Source organism: Vipera berus (genome assembly GCF_964194415.1).
Source record: "Vipera berus genome assembly, chromosome: 13".
In the NCBI taxonomy this organism is placed as follows: domain Eukaryota; kingdom Metazoa; phylum Chordata; class Lepidosauria; order Squamata; family Viperidae; genus Vipera; species Vipera berus.
This window is the reverse complement of record NC_138216.1, coordinates 16,663,146-16,686,576: the sequence shown is the minus strand read 5'-3', so window position 1 is coordinate 16,686,576 and position 23,431 is coordinate 16,663,146. Positions and strand designations below refer to the sequence as shown.

Here is a 23,431-nt window from a genome sequence, read left to right as displayed (position 1 = left end):
CACCCGAGCGGAAGACAAGCTTCCGCCCAGGACAGTGATCCCCGTCGAGTCTTTTGCTGCGGTGCGGGAGCCGGTGGATATACGGGCTCGGATCCGGGAGGCGCAGCAGCAGGAGGCGTGGGTGGCTCAGCGGAAGGAAGAGGTGGGGCCAGATTCGCCTTGGTCGGTCGCGGATGGACTCCTGTATTATCGTGACCGGCTCTATGTTCCAGGAGGGCCACTCAGGGGACTCGTCCTCAGCCAGTGTCATGATAACCCGGCTGCGGGGCATTTTGGCCTGTTCAAGACTCTGAACCTGGTCTCCCGTACCTTCTGGTGGCCCCGAGTCCGACACGATGTCCAGTCTTATGTCACCTCCTGCATTCCTTGCAGGCAGGCCAAGTCAGCGACAGGGGCCCCGCCTGGTTTACTGCAGCCCTTGCCAACACCCAAGAGACCCTGGGGGGCTGTGTCCATGGACTTTCTGACGGATCTACCCCCATCCTCCGGCTTCACGACAGTGTTTGTGGTGGTGGACATGTTGACCAAGATGGCGCACTTCATCCCCTGTCGCGGCTTACCGTCAGCTCGCGCCACTAGTCGCATGTTCATCCAACAGGTGTTCCGGCTGCACGGCCTTCCCGATAGAGTCGTCTCCGATAGGGGGGCCCAGTTTACAGCCCGCTTCTGGCAGGAGTTGATGCGGGCGTTGGACATTAAGGTTTGCCTCTCGTCCGCGCATCATCCTCAGACCGACGGGGGTACCGAGAAGGTCATCGGCATCTTAGAGCAGTATCTGCGCTGCTACGTTAACCTGCAGCAGGACAATTGGGTGGACTATTTGGCCATAGCCGAGTTTGCCTTTAACAACTCGCAGCACACCTCCACGCAGATGACACCGTTCTTGGCCAACGTGGGTTATCACCCCCGGTTTTTCCCCCTTTCTCCCGTGGACTCATCGGAGCCGGCAGCGAACGAATTTATGGCGGAGTTACAGGCGATCCATCGGTTGGTGCGACGGCAGCTGGAGAAGGCCAAGGCCGACTACAAGAGGTTCGCCGATCGGTCGAGAAGGGATACGCCTCCACTATCGGTGGGGGATCGGGTCTGGCTGTCCACCAGGAACCTACCATCCACTCGGCCGGCGAGGAAGCTGGACCACCGTTACCTTGGACCGTTCCCAGTCGAGGCCGTCATCAATCCGGTCGCCTATCGTTTAACTCTGCCACGTTCCCTGCGCGTGCACCCCGTCTTCCATCGGTCCTTGTTGGTCCCCGAACAACCGGCCTGTCCACTTCGCCAAGCGGAACCTCCCCCATCAGGAACTCGTGATGGAGGCAGCACCCCCGAGTACGAGGTCGCCAGCATCAGGGATTCCCGCTGGCTGAAAGGTCGCTTCCAGTACCTGATCGAGTGGAAAGGGTACGGGCCGGAGGACTTCACATGGGAAGACGCGACCGCCGTTCATGCCCCTGCGTTGGTGACTGCGTTTCACGAACAGTTCCCATCCCGACCGCATCCGGATCGGCAGACCCGGGGGAAGGGCCCTGCGGTGCGGGATAGTGTTGTGACTCAGGGCCAGCCTGTGGTTTCGGCAGCCGGCTCAGACGTGTCGGAGGACTCAGATGAGGGGGAGGAGGACCGTGTGGGAGACGAACCGGTTGATGATGGCGTGGAGGCTTGGCAGAGTTCCCAGCCGGGGCCCTCTTCTCAGCTGCGTGAGCCCGATAGTGCGGAAGATGATGACCCACAGCTGGCCCTGTTCAAGGACGCCCGACGCAGGAGGCAGTCGAGCAGGAACAAAGAAAGAATGTGGGACTCCTCGGGAGGAGGCACAGGGAGACCACGCCCTGAGCTCTCTATAAAAGGAGTGTTTGGGGAGGGGCTGGTTGCTGAAAGCAACTTTTCCGCTTGAGAAGACAAGCTCTAGTGTTTTTGTTAACTGCGTAATTAAATCTTGGCAGAAGCCTTTTAGCCTTGGACGCTCTCCAGTCTCTTCTTTTGAATAGGGGTTTGCTAGAAGAGGGCTGGTTCAGAACACCCGCACCGCAGGGCCCTTCCCCCGGGTCTGCCGATCCGGATGCGGTCGGGATGGGAACTGTTCGTGAAAAGCAGTCACCAACGCAGGGGCATGAACGGCGGTCGCGTCTTCCCATGTGAAGTCCTCCGGCCCGTACCCTTTCCACTCGATCAGGTACTGGAAGCGACCTTTCAGCCAGCGGGAATCCCTGATGCTGGCGACCTCGTACTCGGGGGTGCTGTCGCCATCACGAGGTCCTGATGGGGGAGGTTCCGCTTGGCGAAGTGGACAAGCCGGTTGTTCGGGGACCAACAAGGACCGATGGAAGACGGGGTGCACGCGCAGGGAACGTGGCAGAGTTAAACGATAGGCGACCGGGTTGATGACGGCCTCGACTGGGAACGGTCCAAGGTAACGGTGGTCCAGCTTCCTCGCCGGCCGAGTGGATGGTAGGTTCCTGGTGGACAGCCAGACCCGATCCCCCACCGATAATGGAGGCGTATCCCTTCTCGACCGATCGGCGAACCTCTTGTAGTCGGCCTTGGCCTTCTCCAGCTGCCGTCGCACCAACCGATGGATCGCCTGTAATTCCGCCATGAATTCGTTCGCTGCCGGCTCCGGTGAGTCCACGGGAGAAAGGGGGAAAAACCTGGGGTGATAACCCACGTTGGCCAAGAACGGTGTCATCTGCGTGGAGGTGTGCTGCGAGTTGTTAAAGGCAAACTCGGCTATGGCCAAATAGTCCACCCAATTGTCCTGCTGCAGGTTAACGTAGCAGCGCAGATACTGCTCTAAGATGCCGATGACCTTCTCGGTACCCCCGTCGGTCTGAGGATGATGCGCGGACGAGAGGCAAACCTTGATGTCCAACGCCCGCATCAACTCCTGCCAGAAGCGGGCTGTAAACTGGGCCCCCCTATCGGAGACGACCCTATCGGGAAGGCCGTGCAGCCGGAACACCTGTTGGATGAACATGCGACTAGTGGCGCGAGCTGACGGTAAGCCGCGACAGGGGATGAAGTGCGCCATCTTGGTCAACATGTCCACCACCACAAACACTGTCGTGAAGCCGGAGGATGGGGGTAGATCCGTCAAAAAGTCCATGGACACAGCCCCCCAGGGTCTCTTGGGCGTTGGCAAAGGCTGCAGTAAACCAGGCGGGGCCCCTGTCGCTGACTTGGCCTGCCTGCATGGGACGCAGGAGGTGACATAAGACTGGACATCGTGTCGGACTCGGGGCCACCAGAAGGTACGGGAGACCAGGTTCAGAGTCTTGAACAGGCCAAAATGCCCCGCAGCCGGGTTATCATGACACTGGCTGAGGACGAGTCCCCTGAGTGGCCCTCCCGGAACATAGAGCCGGTCACGATAATACAGGAGTCCATCCGTGACCGACCAAGGCGAATCTGGCCCCACCTCTTCCTTCCGCTGAGCCACCCACACCTCCTGCTGCTGCGCCTCCCGGATCCGAGCCCGTATATCCACCGGCTCCCGCACCGCAGCAAAAGACTCGACGGGGATCACGGTCCTGGGCGGAAGCTTGTCTTCCGCTCGGGTGTACTCGGGCTTCCTGGACAGAGCATCCGCTCTCTGGTTGTGCCCGCTTGGTATGTACCGCACCCGGAAGTCAAACCTCGCAAAGAAGAGGGACCACCGGATCTGGCGTTGGTTCAAATTCCGAGCGGTCTGCAGGCTTTCCAGATTCTTGTGGTCCGTCCGGACCTCGATTTGATGCCGCGCCCCCTCCAGATGATGCCTCCAAGCCTCGAACGCCGCCTTGATGGCCAGCAGCTCCTTCTCCCAGATGGTATAGTTGCGCTCCGAGGGGTTCAATTTCCGCGAGTGATACGCGCAAGGGAAAAGGGTACCATTGGGCGTCGCTGCCTGGAGTAACACGGCCCCAATGGCAATGTCGGAGGCGTCCGCCTCCACGACAAACGGCCGTTGCGGGTCGGGATGCTTCAAGATGGGCTCCTTCATGAAGGCGTCCTTCAAAGCTTGGAACGCCTGTTGTTCGGGGGCGTTCCACTGGAACCGAGTCTTCTTCTGCAGGAGCCGGGTGAGGGGGGCTGTCAAGGCAGCAAAGCCAGGGATGAATGTTCGATAGTAGTTGGCAAATCCAAGAAGTCGCTGAACATCCTTCACGCGACGCGGGGGTTGCCAACTCTGCAACGACTCAACTTTACTCGGGTCCATGGCGATGCCCTCAGGAGAAATGCGGTGACCCAGGAAATCGATGGTCACCTGGTAGAACTGGCACTTCTCCAACTTGGCAAACAGCCGATGTTTCCGGAGGCGCTGCAGGACCTGACGGAGATGCTGATGATGCGCTTCACGCGACGGGGAGTAAATCAGGATGTCGTCCAGGTAAATTACGACAAACTGGTCCAACAGATCCTGAAAGATGTCGTTCATAAAATGCTGAAACACAGCGGGGGCGTTGGTCAGGCCAAACGGCATCACCGTGTACTCGAAATGTCCATAGCGAGTACCAAACGCCGTCTTCCACTCATCACCCGACCGAACCCTGACGAGGTTATATGCTCCACGCAGGTCCAGTTTCATCCAACATCTCCTCTGACAAGCCATCCTGGAAGGCATCCACGAGCGCAGCCTCATTCCAGGCGGAATCCTGGCTAAGCAGCCGGAAATCGCTGATATAGGCCTGTAGGGGGCGCTGACCCTGCCTCAAAGCTTTCAGACGTCGGGTGGCGGTCTGCGCCTTAATCGGGTCCTTGTACATGAGGCGCATATGGTCACAAAACCCCCCAAAGTTATCCAACAAAGGGCTAGGCTGTGCCAGCAGAGGCGTGCCCCAACGAGCTGCATCCCCCGACAGAAGGCTCAACACAAATCCCACCTTATCTCGGTCAGTGGGAAAATCAGCTGCTCTCACGCTGATAAAAAGCTGGCATTGTCCCAGGAAGGCAGGAAACAGTTCTGGATTGCCAGCAAATTTATCCGGCATAGCTATCTGACATTTTCTCCTGGGTGGGGGTGCAGCATGTACCTGAGCTTGCAGTTGAGCCACCTGAGCTGCCAGCAAAGTGAGTTGCTGGGTGAGCTGAGCATTCTCGGCAAGAAGCTGCTCCATCGTAGTAGTAAGGGGTGGGAGGCTGAAAGCAAACTGTTCTGAACCAGCCCTCTTCCGGCCTTGTAGTAAGGCAAACCCCTATTCTAACAGAAGAGACTGGAGAGCGTCCAAGGCTGAAAAGCGTCTGCCAAGATTTATTAGTCAATTAACAAAACAAGAAACAAAAACACAGGAACTTGAATCCTCAAGCGGAAGGGTTGCTTTCAGCAACCAGCCCCTCCCCAAACACTCCTTTTATTGAGAGCTCAGGGCGTGGTCTCCCTGTGCCTCCTCCCGAGGAGTCCCACAGCCTTTCTTTGTTTGTTCCTGCTCGACTGCCTCCTGCGTCGGGCGTCCTTGAACAGGGCCAGCTGTGGGTCATCATCCTCCGCACTATCGGGCTCACGCAGCTGAGAAGAGGTCCCCGGCTGAGGGCTCTGCAAAGCCTCCAAACCATCATCAGCCGGTTCGTCTCCCTCCTCCCCCTCATCTGAGTCATCCGATACATCGGAGCCAGCTGTCGGACCCACAGGCTGGCCCTGAGTCACAACAATGCCGTTCATTTAAATGCCTTCCTCTCAAGGATGGGCTGTGGTCAAAAGAGGCAACTGCCGGCAAACACAGCTCAGATAACAAGCAGGAGGAGCTCAGCTGCACTCCTGTGGCTGCCATCTTGACTTTCTTGACCTTTCCTGACTTATGGACGCCCTTGCTTCTCATTATCCCAAAGGTGCTTTTTCAAAAGGTAACTGAGCTGGGGTTTCCCCCTTTTGTTCTTTGCGGAAGACGTTTCGCTTCTCGTTCACAGAGCTTCATCAGTTCTGGCAGGGTGGTGGTGGGGAATGTAAGGATTGGTTCTGACAGTAATGGGGGAGTGGGGTTTGGAAGGATCCTATTTCTTTGCAGTCATCGGGTCGTTAGCACTCTCCCTGAGAGCTCTTGAAGCCACTTGGGGGTTAGTGGGGTGGGATAGTGGGGTGGTAGGAGAACCCTAACACTGAGGGCACAGATAAACCCCCAAGTGACGTCGAGAGCTCTCAGGGAGAGTGCTAATGACCAGATGACTGCAAAGAAATAGGATCCTTCCAATCCCCCTCCCTCCCCCTCCTTCCAGAACCGATGAAGCTTTTTGGATGAGAAGCAAAACGTCTTCCTCAAGGGAAAAAAACCCAGTCCAGTTGCCTTGTGAAAAAGTGCCTTTGAGACAACCACGACCTGGATGGCTGAGAATCTCACAGACCTCTGGTTGCTTCAAGGGCATTTCCCTGCTTGCCTTCCACCCTGGCAGAGGGGTGCGGGCCATCATTGGGCTCTGCAACCGAAGACTCTCCCACCCAAAGATTTGTTCTCCACTGTATCTAGCAATCCAAGCCGAACGGGGCCGAGCCTGGGTGAATCATGCTTGGCTTGGGGGCAGAGCTCCGCAAGGGCTCTTGAGCTGAACAAAGAGCCAGTGTGTGAGGCTGAAGCCTCCTTATCTTGTTCTCGGGATGAAACGATCGATGTCATTTTCTCCTTCAAAGAAAAGTTTCTCCCATCTCTGCCGTTGGGAAGAGTGCCAGGCAGTCCTTGCTCCAGATGCAGCAACCTTGAAATTTCTGGGTCTTCCCTGGGCTTCAGTCCCAGTCATGTTCCCGTGCTTTAAAGGGAGGGTCTTGTGGTTTCAAGATCTAGGCTAGAATTCCCTTTGGAGAGCATCAAAGTGGGGCAAGCCTTATGTGTGTGGGGGAGATAGATAGACAAATAGACAGACATAGATAGATAGATAGATAGATAGATAGATAGATAGATAGATAGATAGATAGATAGATAGAAGATAGACAGACAGACAGACAGACTGACTGACTGATTGTCACAATGCTGGATTTAAACTGGGGTGTAAGTGTATGTGTGCATGTGGGGTGTGAACAAGTTTGTCTCTGGCCTAGGACAGTTGTCCTGCTTGAGCAGGGGGTTGGACTAGAAGGCCTCCAAGATCTGTTATTCTATGTTGTAGGTCAACCTCTCTCTCTCTTCATGACTCAAATGCAGAGGCAAGGGTCTGATTATCAAACGTGTGGATGACACAGAACTGGGGGTGATAGGTAATAGAAGCAAAATCCCAGGCAATCTTGAGAGGTTTAAGAGGTGGGCTGAAAACAAAACACTGAAATTCAAAACAAGCAAATGCAACCCAGCTGTGAATCAGCAGAGTGACATCGCTGCTAAAAAGGCAAACTCGTTTTGAAACTGCGCAAGTAGAAGTGTAGCTTGTAAATCATGGGAAATTCATCTGCACTGATCCAATTGCAGTTGAGGTTCTTGGTTCAAGAGATTTAGAAAAACTGGAATAGGTGCAGAGGAAAGTACAGGTTATGACCATAATGGAGCCTGTCCATTACGTATTAATGGTCAGAATGGTCGTATTGGTCATGTTGATCATATGACCAACCCAATTTTATGTCATTTTTTGCAGTGGTCATTAAGCCCTGTGGGAAGAATCCAGAGAAAGAAATATTTTGGGGAATATTAAAAAGGCGGGAGATATTTCCCCAAAGGAATAGTGGAGAAAATCTTTTTAAAAAGACAGAAACCAGCCCCAGCCCCTCTCCCCCAAGCAGAAAACTCAGCAGAGGCCAGCTTTCAAAAATGCAAATTCAATCATTCTTTCAGAAAGGTTTGAGCCTTCCAGCTAGAAACTGAAGAAATTAGGAAAACAAAGACCCCTAAAATCTACATACCTCCACCCAAATTCTAAGGACAGCAAACATAATAGGATTAACCCACCAATACCAAAAGGGCACACTCAGACTCAGGTCAAAGTACATGACACAGGAAATACAAAGCCTCAAACAGGAAGAACTCCGAACAAAAGCCCAAGAAGGTATAAAAACCCACCACTCCCAGCTACATGTGGTCACTTTTCCCAGAGCCATCTTTCTGTCTGGCTCTCCTCTTCAAAAAACTACAACCTTCTTTCTAAAGCAGTCTCCATTTTGATTATTCCCCAGCTTGGACTGGACCCTGATGAAGATTTTTCTTTTGACAGCCCATTAACGAGTGTTTTGTTGTGGACACGGTTTTGCTGAAAACCAGAAGGAAGTGCCAATTTTGGGGCATAACTGGTGACCTTGCCAGCAGAGGCCATTTTCCTATGGTCCCAGTCAAGGCTGCCGCAGTCAGGCCCAGCCTCCTGACCGCCCCTGTCCCCAGGGTCCGACTGGAGGGGAGTTCGTAGCCTTCTGCCAGGGCTTCCTTCTCCAGCCTGGCTCCAGGGAAATCAGAAGGGAGCCGCTTTGGAGCTTCTAGCTCAAAGCCCAGGAATAATCGAACAAATCTGGTGCTAATCCTGAAACACACGGAGGGGCTGTGGAGTTGCACAGACTTTCATGGGGGGAATTTTTTTAAAAGAGAATTGTACCTTATTAAAACGGAAAGCAACTTTCCAGCTCTAAAAAGGGACGCTGAGCAAAGGAGCGAAAAGAAGAGAATTCTGGATAGAATCGATATTTTATCCTAGTTAAACCAGTGGCTCATTGCTTCTTTCAGGAAGATCTGGGTTCCATGATTCACTGCAGAGAAGATGGCTAGAGAGAGAGAAAGCAGCCCCTGTTTGGATAGGGACAGGCAGGGTTCAGCTCTCCTTCTCCTAGTCCTTCTGGAGCGTTCTTTGCTGTTTTCAATTGTGCACTGCGTGAAATGGGAAATATTTTGCCACACAATGTCTTGGACGTTTGCCCCAGCCATTCCAGATGTGTTGCATTTCAGCCCAGCTAAAAGCTGGGAAACCTAAATGGGTCTGATTTGGGGCCATAGCAAACCGGGGGGGGCTCTCCGCCTTCTCCGGGGGAGCCGTCCAGTGTCCTTCCCTGGACCTTCCTTGCCCCCCCTCACCCACTGCTGGCACACTTGCATTTCAGCACGGCTGAGTCCAGTTGGCTTAGCGAATCAGAATAGAGCTGGAAGGGACCTTGGAGGTCTTCTGGTCCAACCCCCTGCATGAGCAGGAGATCCTATACCATTCCAGACAAGTGGCTGTCCAGTCTCGAAAGTGATGGGACACCCCATCAGAATCCATTTATATCATATTCATAAATGGAATGTTTCAAACATATCCTATGGATTCTGCCATCTCCCGAAGAGAAGAGGATAGATGTGTATTGAACCGGCAATAGGCATTTCAAAGGAAAGGAGAAGCCTTTTGAACTGGGGAAACAAAAGGGGGGGCTAGCATCTGGCTTTTGTCACGGAAGACAGCAATAAACAAAAGGGTCCTAACTTCCTCTTTCCCACGAGATGGATGATACGAGAGGAAGGATGGGGGGGACTGACCAAATGGGGATTAAGGGGGGTTAAACCGGGAACTCTTTATAAGGATTTACATCGTGGAACCATTAAGCCCTGTCTCATTTCCTACAACCGAGCATGTCATAGTAAAGATTTCTTTTGGACTAAAAACCTGACTCCAAGAGTTTTTGTCTTCCTAAGACGTGGTTTGGGGTGGGTCCTGACATTAGACAGGGCTTGCAACGAAAGTCAACCCGGGAAGAAGAACCTTACCGGGGGACTTTGCAAATAATTATGATGTCTGACGATGAAGCAAGAAGGGAAGAAAGCCCCACGGAGAAGGAGCCTTCCCCCCAGCCGAACTCCCAGAAACATTGGGAAGCTGAGGCATCATATTCCTCCTGGGAGGAAACAGCGGAGCAGCACGAAGAAAAACCCCGGTGGTCGATGGGCGTTGGAAGGAAAAGTGAGTGGGAAAAGGCTTCGAGAGAAGTGACCCTGAGATGGAGCGACCACCAACCGGAATGGAAACAAGAGATGGAGAACTCCCTGCACGCCAGTGAGGAAGAGCGGATTCTGGAAAAAGCTATTGACTTGATGAAAACAACCCTGAGCTCACTAAGGGAGGAGAGAGCTGGAAACCACAACACCTGGGGTCGCAACTGGAGGGGTAACGGAAGGAATCCAACACCTGAAACCCCAGGGCTGTCCAATGGAACAGGAGCCGCTGACTCAGCGATACCCACCCCCCCCCAGACCCACAGATGGGGATCGAGATGAGGAGCGATACACTCTGCGGCGCAGACAACGATCCAGCCAAAGATTCCCACCCCTGGAAGCAAAATTCAAGGGGGAGCCATCACGACTGGGATTTTTCCTAACCCAAGTCCTCAGCTACATGGAAGAGTACGGACGGGACATCCCCAGTGACAAAACACGCATCCGAATTGTGCAATCTGCCCTGGACGGGACGGCCGCAGACTGGGTGGTGAACCTGCATGACTCCAACGCCCCAGAACTCAACGACTTCAACTGATTCATGTCATCCTTGAGGCGACGATTTGAGGACCCTTTGGCTGACCGGAAGGCCCGGGAGAGAATCAAGACGGTGAGGCAGGGCAGGAGAACAGTGGCCGAATATACCCAAGAATTCCGAGCCATCGCCAGCAAGCTGAACTGGCCAGAAGACATCCTCCTCAGCCATTTCAAAGACGGTCTAAACTACGACCTGTATGACGCTTGCCTGCCTCGGGGAGACCCCTACCATCTCGATGACTGGTATGTCCTGGCAGAGGAAGTGGAAATAGACCTATTGAAAAGACAAAGCAGAGGAAAACCATGGGGCCGCCCGCCACTCGAGCAAACACGTGAGGGGGAAAACCCACCGGCCACGGCTAAAAAATCAAAGGGATGTTTCAATTGCGGGAGAGAGGGCCACCGTGCTGCAGAATGTCGTTCGAAAGCCCCTCCACGCAAAACAGAGGCACCATCTTCCAAAAAGCTGGGGAAGTCTCAAGGCAACCCAAAAGAATCTTCCATGAAGGGGACAGAGGCTGTAGAGTCCACAATTTCTGCCAAAACCTGGGATTGGACTCCGGCCTACACTGCAGGGGCGGTGGACACCTCGGAAGACAGCTCAGAGGGAGAACCTTTGGTAAGTGGACCTCTTCCACCCATACTTAAGACAGTAACTATATTAGCTTCCTCTGCACCAAAAGCCAATGAAATAAAAGCTTTGATAGACTCTGGCTGCATCCGCTGCCTCATCAGCCCAACGCTGGTGGAGGAACTGAGCATCCCAGTGAGGAGGCTAAAACAACCAATCTCCTTCAGTCAATTAGACGGGTCTATAGCAGGGGGGGGACCAGCTACCCTAGCCACTCTACCACTCCACATGTCCCTGGGGTCCCATGAGGAAGACATAACATTTATAGTGGCCCCAGGCATGGCATGCCCAATGATTTTAGGACTGGAATGGCTGAAGAAATGGAACCCCGGGATAAACTGGAGGACTGCAGAACTCAACTTCCCAAAAGGGGAACAGGAAAACGTAAAACCCCCAAACACCCCCCCCAACCCAGAGGGAGGAAAAAGCAGCAGTGGGGGAAGAGAAGGGGCTAACAGAGATACCGGAGGAATACAGGGACCTGGCTGAGGTTTTCAGTGAGGAAAGAGCAGATGAGCTCCCCCCCCACCGCCCCACAGACTGCACCATAGAATTCAAACCTGGGGCAAAACTCCCAAAACCCAGGATGTATGCCATGAGCCCAAGGGAAATGGCAGAAATGGAAAGATTCATAAAGAAAAACTTAGAAAGAGGATTTATTGAGCCCGCCAAACCCAAAGTAGCCGCCCCGGTTCTGTTCAGGGAGAAGAAGGATGGTTCCTTTCGTTTGGTTGTGGATTACCGGAACCTAAATACAATTAATGAATGTAATCTATACCCCCTTCCCCTAATGAAGGATATGCTATCCCACCTATCGAAAGGAAAGATTTTTACCAAACTAGACCTGAGGGAAGCATACTACCGTATTAGGATTAAGGAAGGAGACGAATGGAAAACTGCATTCAACTGCCCAATGGGGTGCTATCAATTCAAAGTATTGCCATTTGGACTGCAAGGGGCCCCCGCAGTCTTTATGCAATTAATTAATGACGTACTGAGAGAGCACCTATATAAGGGGGTCCTGGTTTACCTCGATGACATCCTTATCTTCACAGAAACCAAAGAGGAACATATCAAACTAGTCAGAGCAGTCCTGAAGAAATTGCGAGCTGCCCATTTATATGCTAAATTATCGAAGTGTGAATTTCATCAGGAAAAAATCGACTACCTGGGATATCGCATATCCCCAGAGGGCATCGAAATGGACCTAGAGAAGGTCAGGGCAGTACTAGAGTGGGCACCCCCCCGCACACAGAAGCAATTGCAAAGTTTCCTGGGGTTTGCAAATTTCTACCGCCAATTCATCCCTGCATTTGGCCAAATAGCCATGCCCCTCACAAATTTGTTGAAAACGAAGGGGGGGTCACCCGTGAAACCCAGCCAGCCTCTGAAATGGTCAATGGAATGTCAAGCAGCATTTGAGAGGCTAAAGAGACTCTTTTCTGCGGAACCTGTACTTAAACACCCAGATCCCAACAAACCTTTTGTAATACAGGCAGATGCGAGCGACGTAGCAGTCGGAGCCGTATTACTACAAGAAAATGATGAGGGGGCGTTGCAACCTTGCGCATATACATCCAGGAAACTTACAGAAACTGAACAACGATGGCCAATATGGGAGAAGGAAGCATTCTCATTAAGGTGGTCATTATTAACTTGGCGTCAATTTTTGGAAGGAAATAAAATACCTTTCCAAGTCTGGACTGACCACAAAAATTTAGAAGCACTAAAAACGCCCAGGAAGCTCACTCCTAAGCAAGCCCGCTGGTCCCAACACTTTCACCGATTCAATTTCACACTCAAACACTTACCGGGGGGGAAGAACTTCCTGGCAGATGCATTATCCCGCATGCCCCAATATAACAGCACAAGAGTTACTGACTTTAAACCACTTGTACCGGAACAACAACTGGCAGCACCAGTCACCACCAGGGCACAAGAAAAAATGAAGCCGAAGGTAGATAGCCAAACTGGAATAGAATTCAGGAAATCTTTGGAAAGTGATGAATGGTTCCAGAAAAATAAACATGTGTGCACAATTAAAGATGGACTGCCGTGGGTGGGGGAGAAGCTATATATACCTGCCACACAGAGAATCAATTTCATGCAACTGTGCCATGATACAAAATCAGCAGGACACTTTGGCTTTGTAAAAACCTTACACTTAACTAAAAGGCAATTTTGGTGGCCATCTATGAAAAAGGACATAGAAAGCTATGTGGGTAGCTGTCAAATTTGCGCAATGGCCAAGAGGTTACAAGGGAAATCGCCAGGACTGTTACAACCAGTGGCGAATCCCTCAGCCCCATGGAAAGAAATAGCCATGGATTTTATTGTGGAACTACCAGAAAGCAACGGAAACACCGTTATCTGGACTGTTACTGATCTGTTCTCTAAGCAAGTCCATTTCATACCTTGCCCAAAAATTCCTACTGCAAAAACATTAGCAAAACTTTTTGTACAACATATTTACAGATTGCATGGGGCACCACAACGCATCATATCTGACAGGGGGGTGCAATTTACCTCAGCATTCTGGAAGGAATTTTTATCTCTGTTAGGAACCACCCAAGGACTGACATCTAGTCATCACCCTCAGGGTAATGGGCAATCGGAAAGGGCTAACTCTGTACTTGAACAATATTTAAGATGTTATGTACATTTTCAGCAGAACAATTGGACAGACCTGCTGCCCTTCGCAGAAGTGGCATATAACAACGCAATTCACTCCAGCACAGGTTACACTCCTTTTCAAGTAGCCACAGGCCAGAGCTTCAACCCCATACCTGATCTAACTCCAAAAGAACCGGTAATTCCAGAACTAAAGGAATGGATTGCTCAGTTACAATACACCTGGCCTATTGTCAGAAAAGCATTAACAGAGGCTAGATTAGCACACAAGACACAGGCAGACAAGAAAAGATCTGATCCCACACCGTTCAAGGTGGGAGAGATGGTATATCTGTCTACAAAATACCTTAAGTCTCTCCAACCCTGTAAAAAACTAGGACCAAAATACATTGGACCTTTTCCAATTAAAAGAATCATAAACCCAGTAACAGTTGAATTAGAACTACCTAAAAATCTTAGACGAATACACCCAATCTTTCACTGCAGTCTAATAAAGAGAGAACAACAATCTCCCCTACGAACAAAAATTCCACCACCACCACCTCCCATCATGGTGGAAGGAGAACAACATTTCGAGGTGAAGGAAATTCTGGATTCCAGGAGACATCATGGAACAACTCAATATCTAGTGGCTTGGAAACACCTCCCCTCCTCAGAAAATGAATGGGTCAGCAAACACCACGTTAAAGCACCAAAGCTGCTTAAGAGATTTCATACAGAATATCCAAACAAACCGAGTTAACATTTACACATGTTTTTTTTTCTTCTCTTTTCTTTTCTCCCCCTACAGATGGACACATCTTTCTTCTAAGGAGAGCGGACTGTCAGAATCCATTTATATCATATTCATAAATGGAATGTTTCAAACATATCCTATGGATTCTGCCATCTCCCGAAGAGAAGAGGATAGATGTGTATTGAACCGGCAATAGGCATTTCAAAGGAAAGGAGAAGCCTTTTGAACTGGGGAAACAAAAGGGGGGGCTAGCATCTGGCTTTTGTCACGGAAGACAGCAATAAACAAAAGGGTCCTAACTTCCTCTTTCCCACGAGATGGATGATACGAGAGGAAGGATGGGGGGGACTGACCAAATGGGGATTAAGGGGGGTTAAACCGGGAACTCTTTATAAGGATTTACATCGTGGAACCATTAAGCCCTGTCTCATTTCCTACAACCGAGCATGTCATAGTAAAGATTTCTTTTGGACTAAAAACCTGACTCCAAGAGTTTTTGTCTTCCTAAGACGTGGTTTGGGGTGGGTCCTGACAGTCTGGAGGCAAGCCGTTCCACTGGTTCATTGTCCTCACTGTTAGGACGTTGCTCCTTAATTCCAGGTTTCTTCTCTCTTTGATGAGTTTCCGTCCCTTGTTTCTTTTCTTCCTGAATGTCCCCTCACAAGTTGGAGTGAGGTGAGAGGCTGATGGCCGGGCAAGATAGCCTGGGAACGCCACCGTTTCTCATGGGTTGCTTTCTCTGCAGGTGCAGGAGATCCTGGGCGACCAGCCTGAAGTGAGAGAGAAGATGTTCACCTCTCTCAAGCAGTTTGCTGCTGAGCGGAAAGTGGACTACTTGGCTCATGCGCTTTCCCTGATCCTCACTGAGGATTCCCACCGGCTGCTCCTGGACCACATCAGGTATGGCTGCTTCTTCACGGGCATCCTGTGTGCAGCCCACAGACAGACGCCAGCATCAAAATGTTGTGTGGTGGCTCTACTCTCTCCTTGACAAGGGAGCCACATGGGCAGAATGATCAAGATGGTTGGTCAAAGCTCCGCCCTTGATCTTTTCTACCATACCTTGTGAACACCCCCCTCCTCGGCTCGCTCTGTCCTCTTGCATCAGTTGGGCGCCTGTCTTCACAGGTGCCTCATATCCCCCCCACCTTTAAGCCCCCACAGAGGCCTTGTAGTCCAGCTCCTTCTCCACTAGATTAGATGCTTCTCAGGCTGAAAGGGGAGGGGGCTGGTCCAGAGTCTTCGAGGGAGCTCCTGTGGCTGAAGATCATGTCTTAGACGTGAAGGCGTTGTTATGGTCCTTCGCTTTCTTTCCTGTGACACGGCGTCCTGTGCCTTGTAATTTTATTCTTTTTTATGAAGTCAAGTCTTTAATTTGCTGGTCGATGACCATAATAAAATATTTATTGAGAGAGAGGAGAGAGAGAGGAGAGAGAGAATTAATGCTTTGACTGATACTTGTTGGTATTGCTGGAAATGGACTCTGGGATGCAGGTGCTCTGCCCCACAGCCAGGAAGAGGGGCCACCAGGCATGCTGTCTTAACAGGAGGACCTGGCAAAGGCAGGGCAAAGCCGGCCCAGCTGTGGCCACCCCAGAATACTTTGGACGAAAGCCGGTGGGTGCCTGAAAACAGGATGGGAAAGGAGCCTGTCCAGACCAGAGCGGTGGGATAGGATGGAATGGGATGTGAGCAAAGATTAGCCAGCAATCTCAGCCACCAGGCTGGCCTGCAGCATACCCTCCTCGCCAGCTGCAGTCCCCCTTAATAGCAGCCCCTCCCCTTTCCTTCAGCTGACTGGGTGTTCAGGTTGGAGAGCTCCAGACAGGAAGGTGGACTGTCTCACCCATCCATTCTAAAGATAGACGGGCTCTGATGGAGAGGGGAAAATGTGTATGGTTCACTTCAGTCCCAGAGTAAGCACGGAGCTGGCAGCTTCTCAGGAGAGCCTGTCTGTAAGGGGCCTGTGCAGAGAAAGCTTTCAGCACAGTTTTTACTACGGCAAACCACAGAACCAAAGACCACGAATAGCTCTTGAAACCTCAAGGGCCACCATGTGCTCAACCTGCCTCGCTTCCACCCATAAGTGGGAAACAGCTTTGAGGTATCAGCAGGAACGAGCAGAGGAATGGTACCGGGGGGGGGGGGAGGGAGAGGGGGGTTTATATGGCAGAGCATCAATGACCTCACAGTGTTTGTCCTCAAGCCAGCCCATTCAGACATGCATGTAACTCTTGGTTGAGTCATGGTCAGCATGAACACCAATCCGGGTCCTCCCAACCATTCGGAAACAGAGCCACTTTCCTGCACTTGATAGTCAGGCAGTGAATTTCTGGGGAGCCCAATCCATGTGCATTTGTCAGAGGGGGACATCTGCATGGTGGGGTATCCAAACAGCCGATGGTAGGGGTGTCTGCAGGATGACAGGCAAAAAAATCAAGATGGCAGCCATGACACAGCAATTGAAGCTCCACCTGTTTTTCAGTCTCTTGTGGCCACCATCTTGGCTTTTTTGGCTGAACCCTGGGGACACCCCTGGCTGATGGGCTGCTACCAACGGTTGCCCAATGAGTTGGGCAGAGCTTGCCAGTAGCTCTTTAGGATCATGAGGGGTGGGTAGACCTACCCATCAGCTGAAAAAGCTCCTGGAAATTGGTACAAGATGAATGAAACCAAGACTCATGTATTTCCCCAAATGGGCAAGGGATTCTATGGAGAAGGTTGAAGAAGAGCCTTTGGTCTAGGAACAGATGCAGGTCAGTGAGATCTTCAGCAGGATTAAACTTCTGCTCTGAATTTGTCCAGGTAGCATTGAGGCAAGGTGGGAGGGCAGATGGCATCCACAATCGTGCTGTTAATTGTGCACAGCTCATCTAAAAAAGAGCTGGGACTTTGACTGAGTGGATGTGGCCACCATCTTGACTCTTTTGACTCCCTCGTATGGACATCTCTGTCCTGAGTGGGTCCTGATCTCAGCCAGCCTTCTAGAAAATCCAGTTCCATTAGAATTGTATTCACAGTGGCTTAGATCATACATCAACTAGAATTTTGAAAGACAAACCCTATTAAAGATTTGCGGTACAGGTTTTGTGTGCAACCATCTTCTCCTCTGCTGTACGGCACAGTTAGCACTGCAGCTGGGAAGAGCCGATTGCAAAGAACCAGAACAAACGTGCTGCAGCAAAGCTGACTTTAAACTAAAAGCCTGCCAAACCTAATCATTCTCAGACTCAGGAGATTTGAGAGGAGTCCTGGTTGGGGGGGGGGTCCTTTGGTGGAAAGCTGTGTTTCAGTGGTCCAAAGGTCCATCAAGAACGATGCCTCCCTAAGGCTGGAATGAAGTAGAAAAAATTAATAATAATAGAATTAGAATGGAATGGAATGGAATGGAATAGAATAGAATGACATTGGAGGTCTTCTAGACCAACCCTCTTCTCAAGCAGGAGACCCTATACTATTTCAGAGAAGTGGCTGTCCAGTCTCTTTCTGAAAAGCTTCCAGTGATGGAGCATCCACAACCTCTGAAGGCAAGCTATTGCATTAATTGACTGCCCTAAGCTTTAGAAATTTTCTCCTTAATCCTAGGTTGCTTCTCTCCTTGGTTAGTTTCCAACCATTGTTTTTTGTCTTGCCTTTTGGTGCTTTGGAAAATAGTTTGACCCCCTCATCTGTGTAGAAGCCCTCAAATATTGGACCACTTCTATCATGTCTCCCCAGTCCTTCTTTCAATTGGACTGGACATTCTCAGTTCCTATAGCCGTTCTTCGTATGTTTTAGCCTCCAGTCCCCTGATCATTCTTGTTGCCCTTCTCTGCATCTTTCCAGAGTCTCAGCATTTTTGGATGCAGTATTCCAAGGGACGCGGTGGCTCAGTGGGTTAGGACGCTGAGCTTGTCGATCGGAAGGTCGGCAGTTTGGCGGGTCGAATCCCGAGTGCCGCGTAGCAGAGTGAGCGCCTGTTACTCGTCCCAGCTTCTGCCAACCTAGCAGTTCAAAAGCACGTAAAAATGCAAGTAGAAAAATAGGGACCACTACGGTGGGAAGGTAACAGCGTTCCGTGCGCCTTTGGCGTCCAGTCATGCCGGCCACATGACCACGGAGACGTCCTCGGACAAGCGCTGGCTCTTCGGCTTTGAAACGGAGATGAGCACCGGCCCCTAGAGTCGGAAACGACTAGCACGCATGTGCGGGGGAACCTTTACCTTTACCTTTATTCCAAGTGTGGTCTTACTAAGAGTTTGTAAAGCAGTACTAGAACTTCACGTGATTTTGACTCTGTCCCTTTATTAATGCAGCCGAGGGTTGTATTGACTTTTTTGGCTGCTGCCCCACACTGTTGGTTCATATTTAAGTGATTGTCCACTAGGACTCCAAGACCCCTCTCACAGTTCCTGGAGTTGAGTCAAGCCTCGCCTAGTTTGTTGGTTTTTCTTGCCTAAGCATAAAACCTGACTTTTATCTATATTGAATTTCATTTCTAGCTATTTTCAAACCCCAAACAGGCATCCACAGTCTCAGGACAGTTAGGATTTAAAGGTCAGCACGAGCACCGCAAACCTTAATAAAACTGAATCAATCCACTTGCCATACATTTGGAGCTTTGCAGACAGCTCCCTCAAATCCATCTGTTGCACTGTGGACCAAATGAAGTTTCTGGACTCTTTTAAAGACCAGCAGATCACAGAACGCATCCCAGAGGCCCACCTGCAGTTGCCTGTGAGAGACAGATTGCTGAAACACCTGCTTGACAAAGCTGAATGGGGTTGTGATTCAGCATGTTGTGGGAATGCAGCCATCAACTCACTGTGTTGAGTCAGCCTCTGTGGGTTATTTGTTTGGCACTAGTATGTCAGGGGGAACAAATAGCGTTTTATTAACCTCAGTTATACAGCCGCCATATTTTGTCCAACACTCCATTAAGTGATCATGCTAAAAATGGAAGCTTTCAATTTGTTGACCAGATATTAAAACATCTTTCACTGATTTGAAGACCGTTGCTGGCCAGGCTGAATAGACAGGAAGTCGTTTTACTTTGCTGTTACCATCATCGTAGCAGGTTGTAAGATGAGTAGTACTTAGCCCGTGATGAATCAGATTCATTCTGAATTCCTTAATGCGTCCCAATTGTCTTCCTTTTATTTTAATTACTCCCAGCACCTGAGAATTATACCCATGTTGAGAAGGGGGAAGATGTTGAGAAGCCTGAGTCAGTTCTGCTTTCCATAAAGTTACTAAAGTATATGTGATATGTGACTGACAGAAGCTGTGCTTGACAGGGTAGCCTAGAGAGCAAAGTCGCCATGAATTGGACACAACTGAACAGTTAAAATTATATTATATGTGATCTCACCAGGCAAGACTTCACAAAATGTCTGAAAGATCTCTTTCGATCAATGCATCTTTATGGATAGACCTTGAAAATAAGGTCCTTTAACTCAGTGGGCTCCATTATGTTCTGCCAACGGTAGCAGGATCCCAAAAATATTTGCCCTGCCCAAGAACCAAGCACACTCATCTAAGCGTTGTATATAGGAGCTGGATAATTTGAGACCAAATTATCAAAAGCCTGAGCCTTGAAAGAGATGCTAAGCCCTACAAAATAAGAAACCTTTGGATCTTCAGTACTGGCAAGAAATAATGGCTCTTCAAGTGAAGGCGTGGAAGTCACTATAGAGGAAGATGCCAGATATGGTCTATTATTTTCATGGGTGTTCAGGAATTTGTGTTAGTTCCTTCTAGTCTTCTGGGACCAAAAGGACTCCAGACAGATATCCTGCCTTCTGTATGCAAAATGTTTCAGAAGATGCAGACACTAAACTTTATAAAACTTTAGTAAGACCACGCCAGGAATACTGCATCCAGTTTTGGTCACCACATTACAGTAAAGAGGTTGAGATTTTGGGAAAGGTGCAGAGAAGAGCAGCAAAGAGACAAACAATAACCGGAGAATGGTTGCAGTAACTGGGTATGGATAGTCTAGAGAAAAAAAGAAACAGGGGTGACATGCTGGCACTGTTCCAGTATTTGAGGGGCTGCCACAAAGAAGAGGAGGGGGTCGATTTATTTTCCAAAGCACCTGAAGGCAAGACAAGAAACAATGGATGGACACTACTCAAGGAGAGAAGCAACCTGGAATTAAGTAGAAACTTCGTAACAGTGAGGACAATTAACCCATGGAACGGTTTGCCTTCAGAAGTTGTAGGTGCTTCATCCCTGGAGGTTTTTAAGAAGTGACTGGACAGCCACTTGTCTCCAATTGTGTAGGGTCTCCTGCTGGAGCAGGGGGTTGAGCTAGAAGACCTCCAAGACCTCCCTTCCAGCTCTATTCTGATGGATTTATTGATTGACTTTAACTTCCTCCCTTAGACTTGCGCCAGCACGTTTTTAAAAAAGCAGGCAACATTTTCTCAGTTTCAAGCTTTTAAACCACTCTTGGCATCAGGCCACGTCTTTCCCTCCGGGGGAATGGGGCATGGTTCATAGAGGAATGTAGCCTTGGCCCTTGGGAGCCGAGCACTTGTCTCTGTCTGTCTGCCTACCTGCTGATCTGCCTGTCTGAGTATTTGCATCTACCTAGCCCTTTGATCGGCTCTGAGGCTGCTTTGCAACCTTGCTGTCATGCCTGCTTTCTGTGCCGAAGAACTGGGACACTTCCCTGCTGCTTCTGTGGTGGGGGGGAGGGAGGGGGTGTCGGTATCAGTCTCAGAGTGTGCATGCATAGGAGGGTGAGCGTTAATCAGGTTCTGCCTCCCTTAGCGCACAGCCTTGGCGGCTGGTGCGTTTTCGGTACCCAGCAATGCAGCACAGAAATCCCTCGCAAAGCCGTGGAGCTTCTGCAGATGCCTGACTGGACGGCTATTCCTTGCTGCTTTTCGGGGGTGGGTGGGAGCAGGACCCCATTATCCTTCTGGACAAGCCGTTGCACGGTGGCCACTGAGTCTCCTTCTCCTCTGGCACAAGAGGAGGTATTTTTCTTGCAACACTTTTCTTGGCCGCCCTGCTTGGGACTAGCCTGGATGTGGCACTTTTGAAATCCCCTTTGCGGGATAAACACATCCTCTCCCTCCTGTTCCCAGGGCTGGGTTAGCTGACTCTGCTGTAATCATTATCCTTGTTTCCTTGTTTCCTTGTTTACCGTTCCTCCCCTCCTTTTTCCTTTGGGCAGCTCCAGTGGATTGCGACCCACTTAGCCAGAATTAAGCGTTCTAATTTGCTGACATTTTCTTCATCCCTTTGGCGGTGGGGAGCGAGCACGTGCCTTTGGCCATTTGGCTGGCCACTTCCGTCCCCTCTCCCCAGACCCACAGCCCCATCGGTGCCATACGCTTTGCAGACCTTGGGGAAGTGCCCAGTTTGACTCTCCCCTTCAAGGATGTGGGGACTCGGCAACAGGAGAGAAAAATGAGCTGCCTCGGGTAAGTGACAAAGCCGCCCTTTCTTGAGTGGGTGAAGGGTCCCTGGGAAATGGGGCTTGGGTTTCCACCTGGGCCACTGAATTCTGCTGCTTCTGAGCATCTTCTGGAGCCCGGAGCAGCTTTTGTGGATGGGAACCCAGCGCTGGTGAGAGAGAGGAGGATAGACAGTGGCAGGAAATGTGGGATTTAGACGTTATTTCTGCTGCAGTTTGACCCAGGAGGGGAGAGTCCTTTGCTCAGAAACCTGCCCCCCAGGGGTTCCTGTCACACTGGCCAAGGTCAGGCAGGGGGGGCTACAAAGTGCTGGGTCAGCTTGGATTACCGAGTGCTGGGGTGCTAGAAGTACCTGAGGTCCACACTTTGGAATTTGGGGTCTTTGGGGGGGGGAAATGGAAAGGACAGGGCTCCCCTTTCTTTCTCTCCCTTGGCTTTTCCTGGGGTTGAGAAAAAGAGTATTAGTGGTACTTGCACTTTCAGAGTGTATTGGCACTTACGCTCCCTTGCCTTCACCACCCCCCGCCCCAAACTTTTTCTTTACAAGGCCTCGAGAGAGAGTGGAAAAAAGAAAGAAGTTGACCTCGGATGTATTGAATATATAGGTTTTTTAATTTTTGTGGAATTCCTCTGCTTATAGAATGAAAAAGAGGTTGCTAGAGACACTTTGCTGCATTCAAGTAACCGGAAAACCTTTGCGCTTTCGGAATGCCTTTTGCAAACAGTGTGCCCTAAATGATCGAGGGGGTCTCGCTCTGTTGTTGTGCATGTCAACAATGCAAATCTTCTCTAGTCTTTTTTAACAGTGCCTTGTTCACGTCCGTGAAATAAGCTGCATTTCATTTCATTGTAAATTTCGATGAAATGCAAAACCCTGCATAATCATTCACTGATATAAAAATATTAATCTTACCGGATTTTTATTTATATTAGCCGCCCAGAGTCATTGAGAGTCCGGCAACGTACAAGTTTTAAAGGGCTTGATATAGGTGGATAAAAATGCCAGGTCCAGTCTAAACACCTGGCTGACTGGGAAACCATAATAGTAATAATTTATTAGCCTCTCTCTTCTAACTGAACTCACTGACAGCTTTACCGTGTCTCTTGTTTTAAAGCCAAATTGTATTGCTTACAAATGCAAGCGTTACAGACAACTTTTTCTGATGGTCTCCTTAGTCCCTTCCAGTGCTTATATTTTACAGTTGTATTGTATGATTTATGAATTAGGGTTATAAGGAAGCAGTTGTTTGTTTAATTTAGTTAGCTGGTTTATGTTGGCATGTATGCAGTGAAATTTTCAATGACTCTCAGTTCTCAGAGGTTTTTAGCTCAAGCAACCACATTAAAACCAGAACAATTTAATAACAGTCCCTAAGGAGAATGTTTGTAGCTTCTTGGTGCTCTCTGAGTTTGATTGTTTTCTTGCAGACCTTTTGATACCCAAACTAGGTAACATCATCAGTGCCTGATGATGTTACCTAGTTTGGGTAATGAAACATCTGCAAGAAAACGACAATTCAAAGAGCATCAAAGACTCTGCCTTGTCCCCAGATGCTTTCTTGACCAGCTGTGATTTCAGAGTTCTTTGAAAGTCCTGTATGGAGTGGATGATCCAGTAATGGAGGCCAGGAAGTTTCACAGAGAGGGGCAT

The 23,431-nt window shown here is 50.1% G+C and overlaps 1 protein-coding gene across 1 annotated transcript in view; it reads left to right on the top strand.

The window, feature by feature from the left end:
* Window positions 1-23,431, top strand: part of GRID2IP (Grid2 interacting protein) — a gene marked incomplete at both ends in the record, with an annotated part of 81,818 nt that overhangs the window by 6,592 nt on the left and 51,795 nt on the right. Inside the window, one exon of the mRNA XM_081337978.1 lies at window positions 15,117-15,271. Coding sequence (XP_081194104.1) covers window positions 15,117-15,271 — 155 coding nt within the window. The remainder of the gene's footprint in view (window positions 1-15,116; window positions 15,272-23,431) is intronic.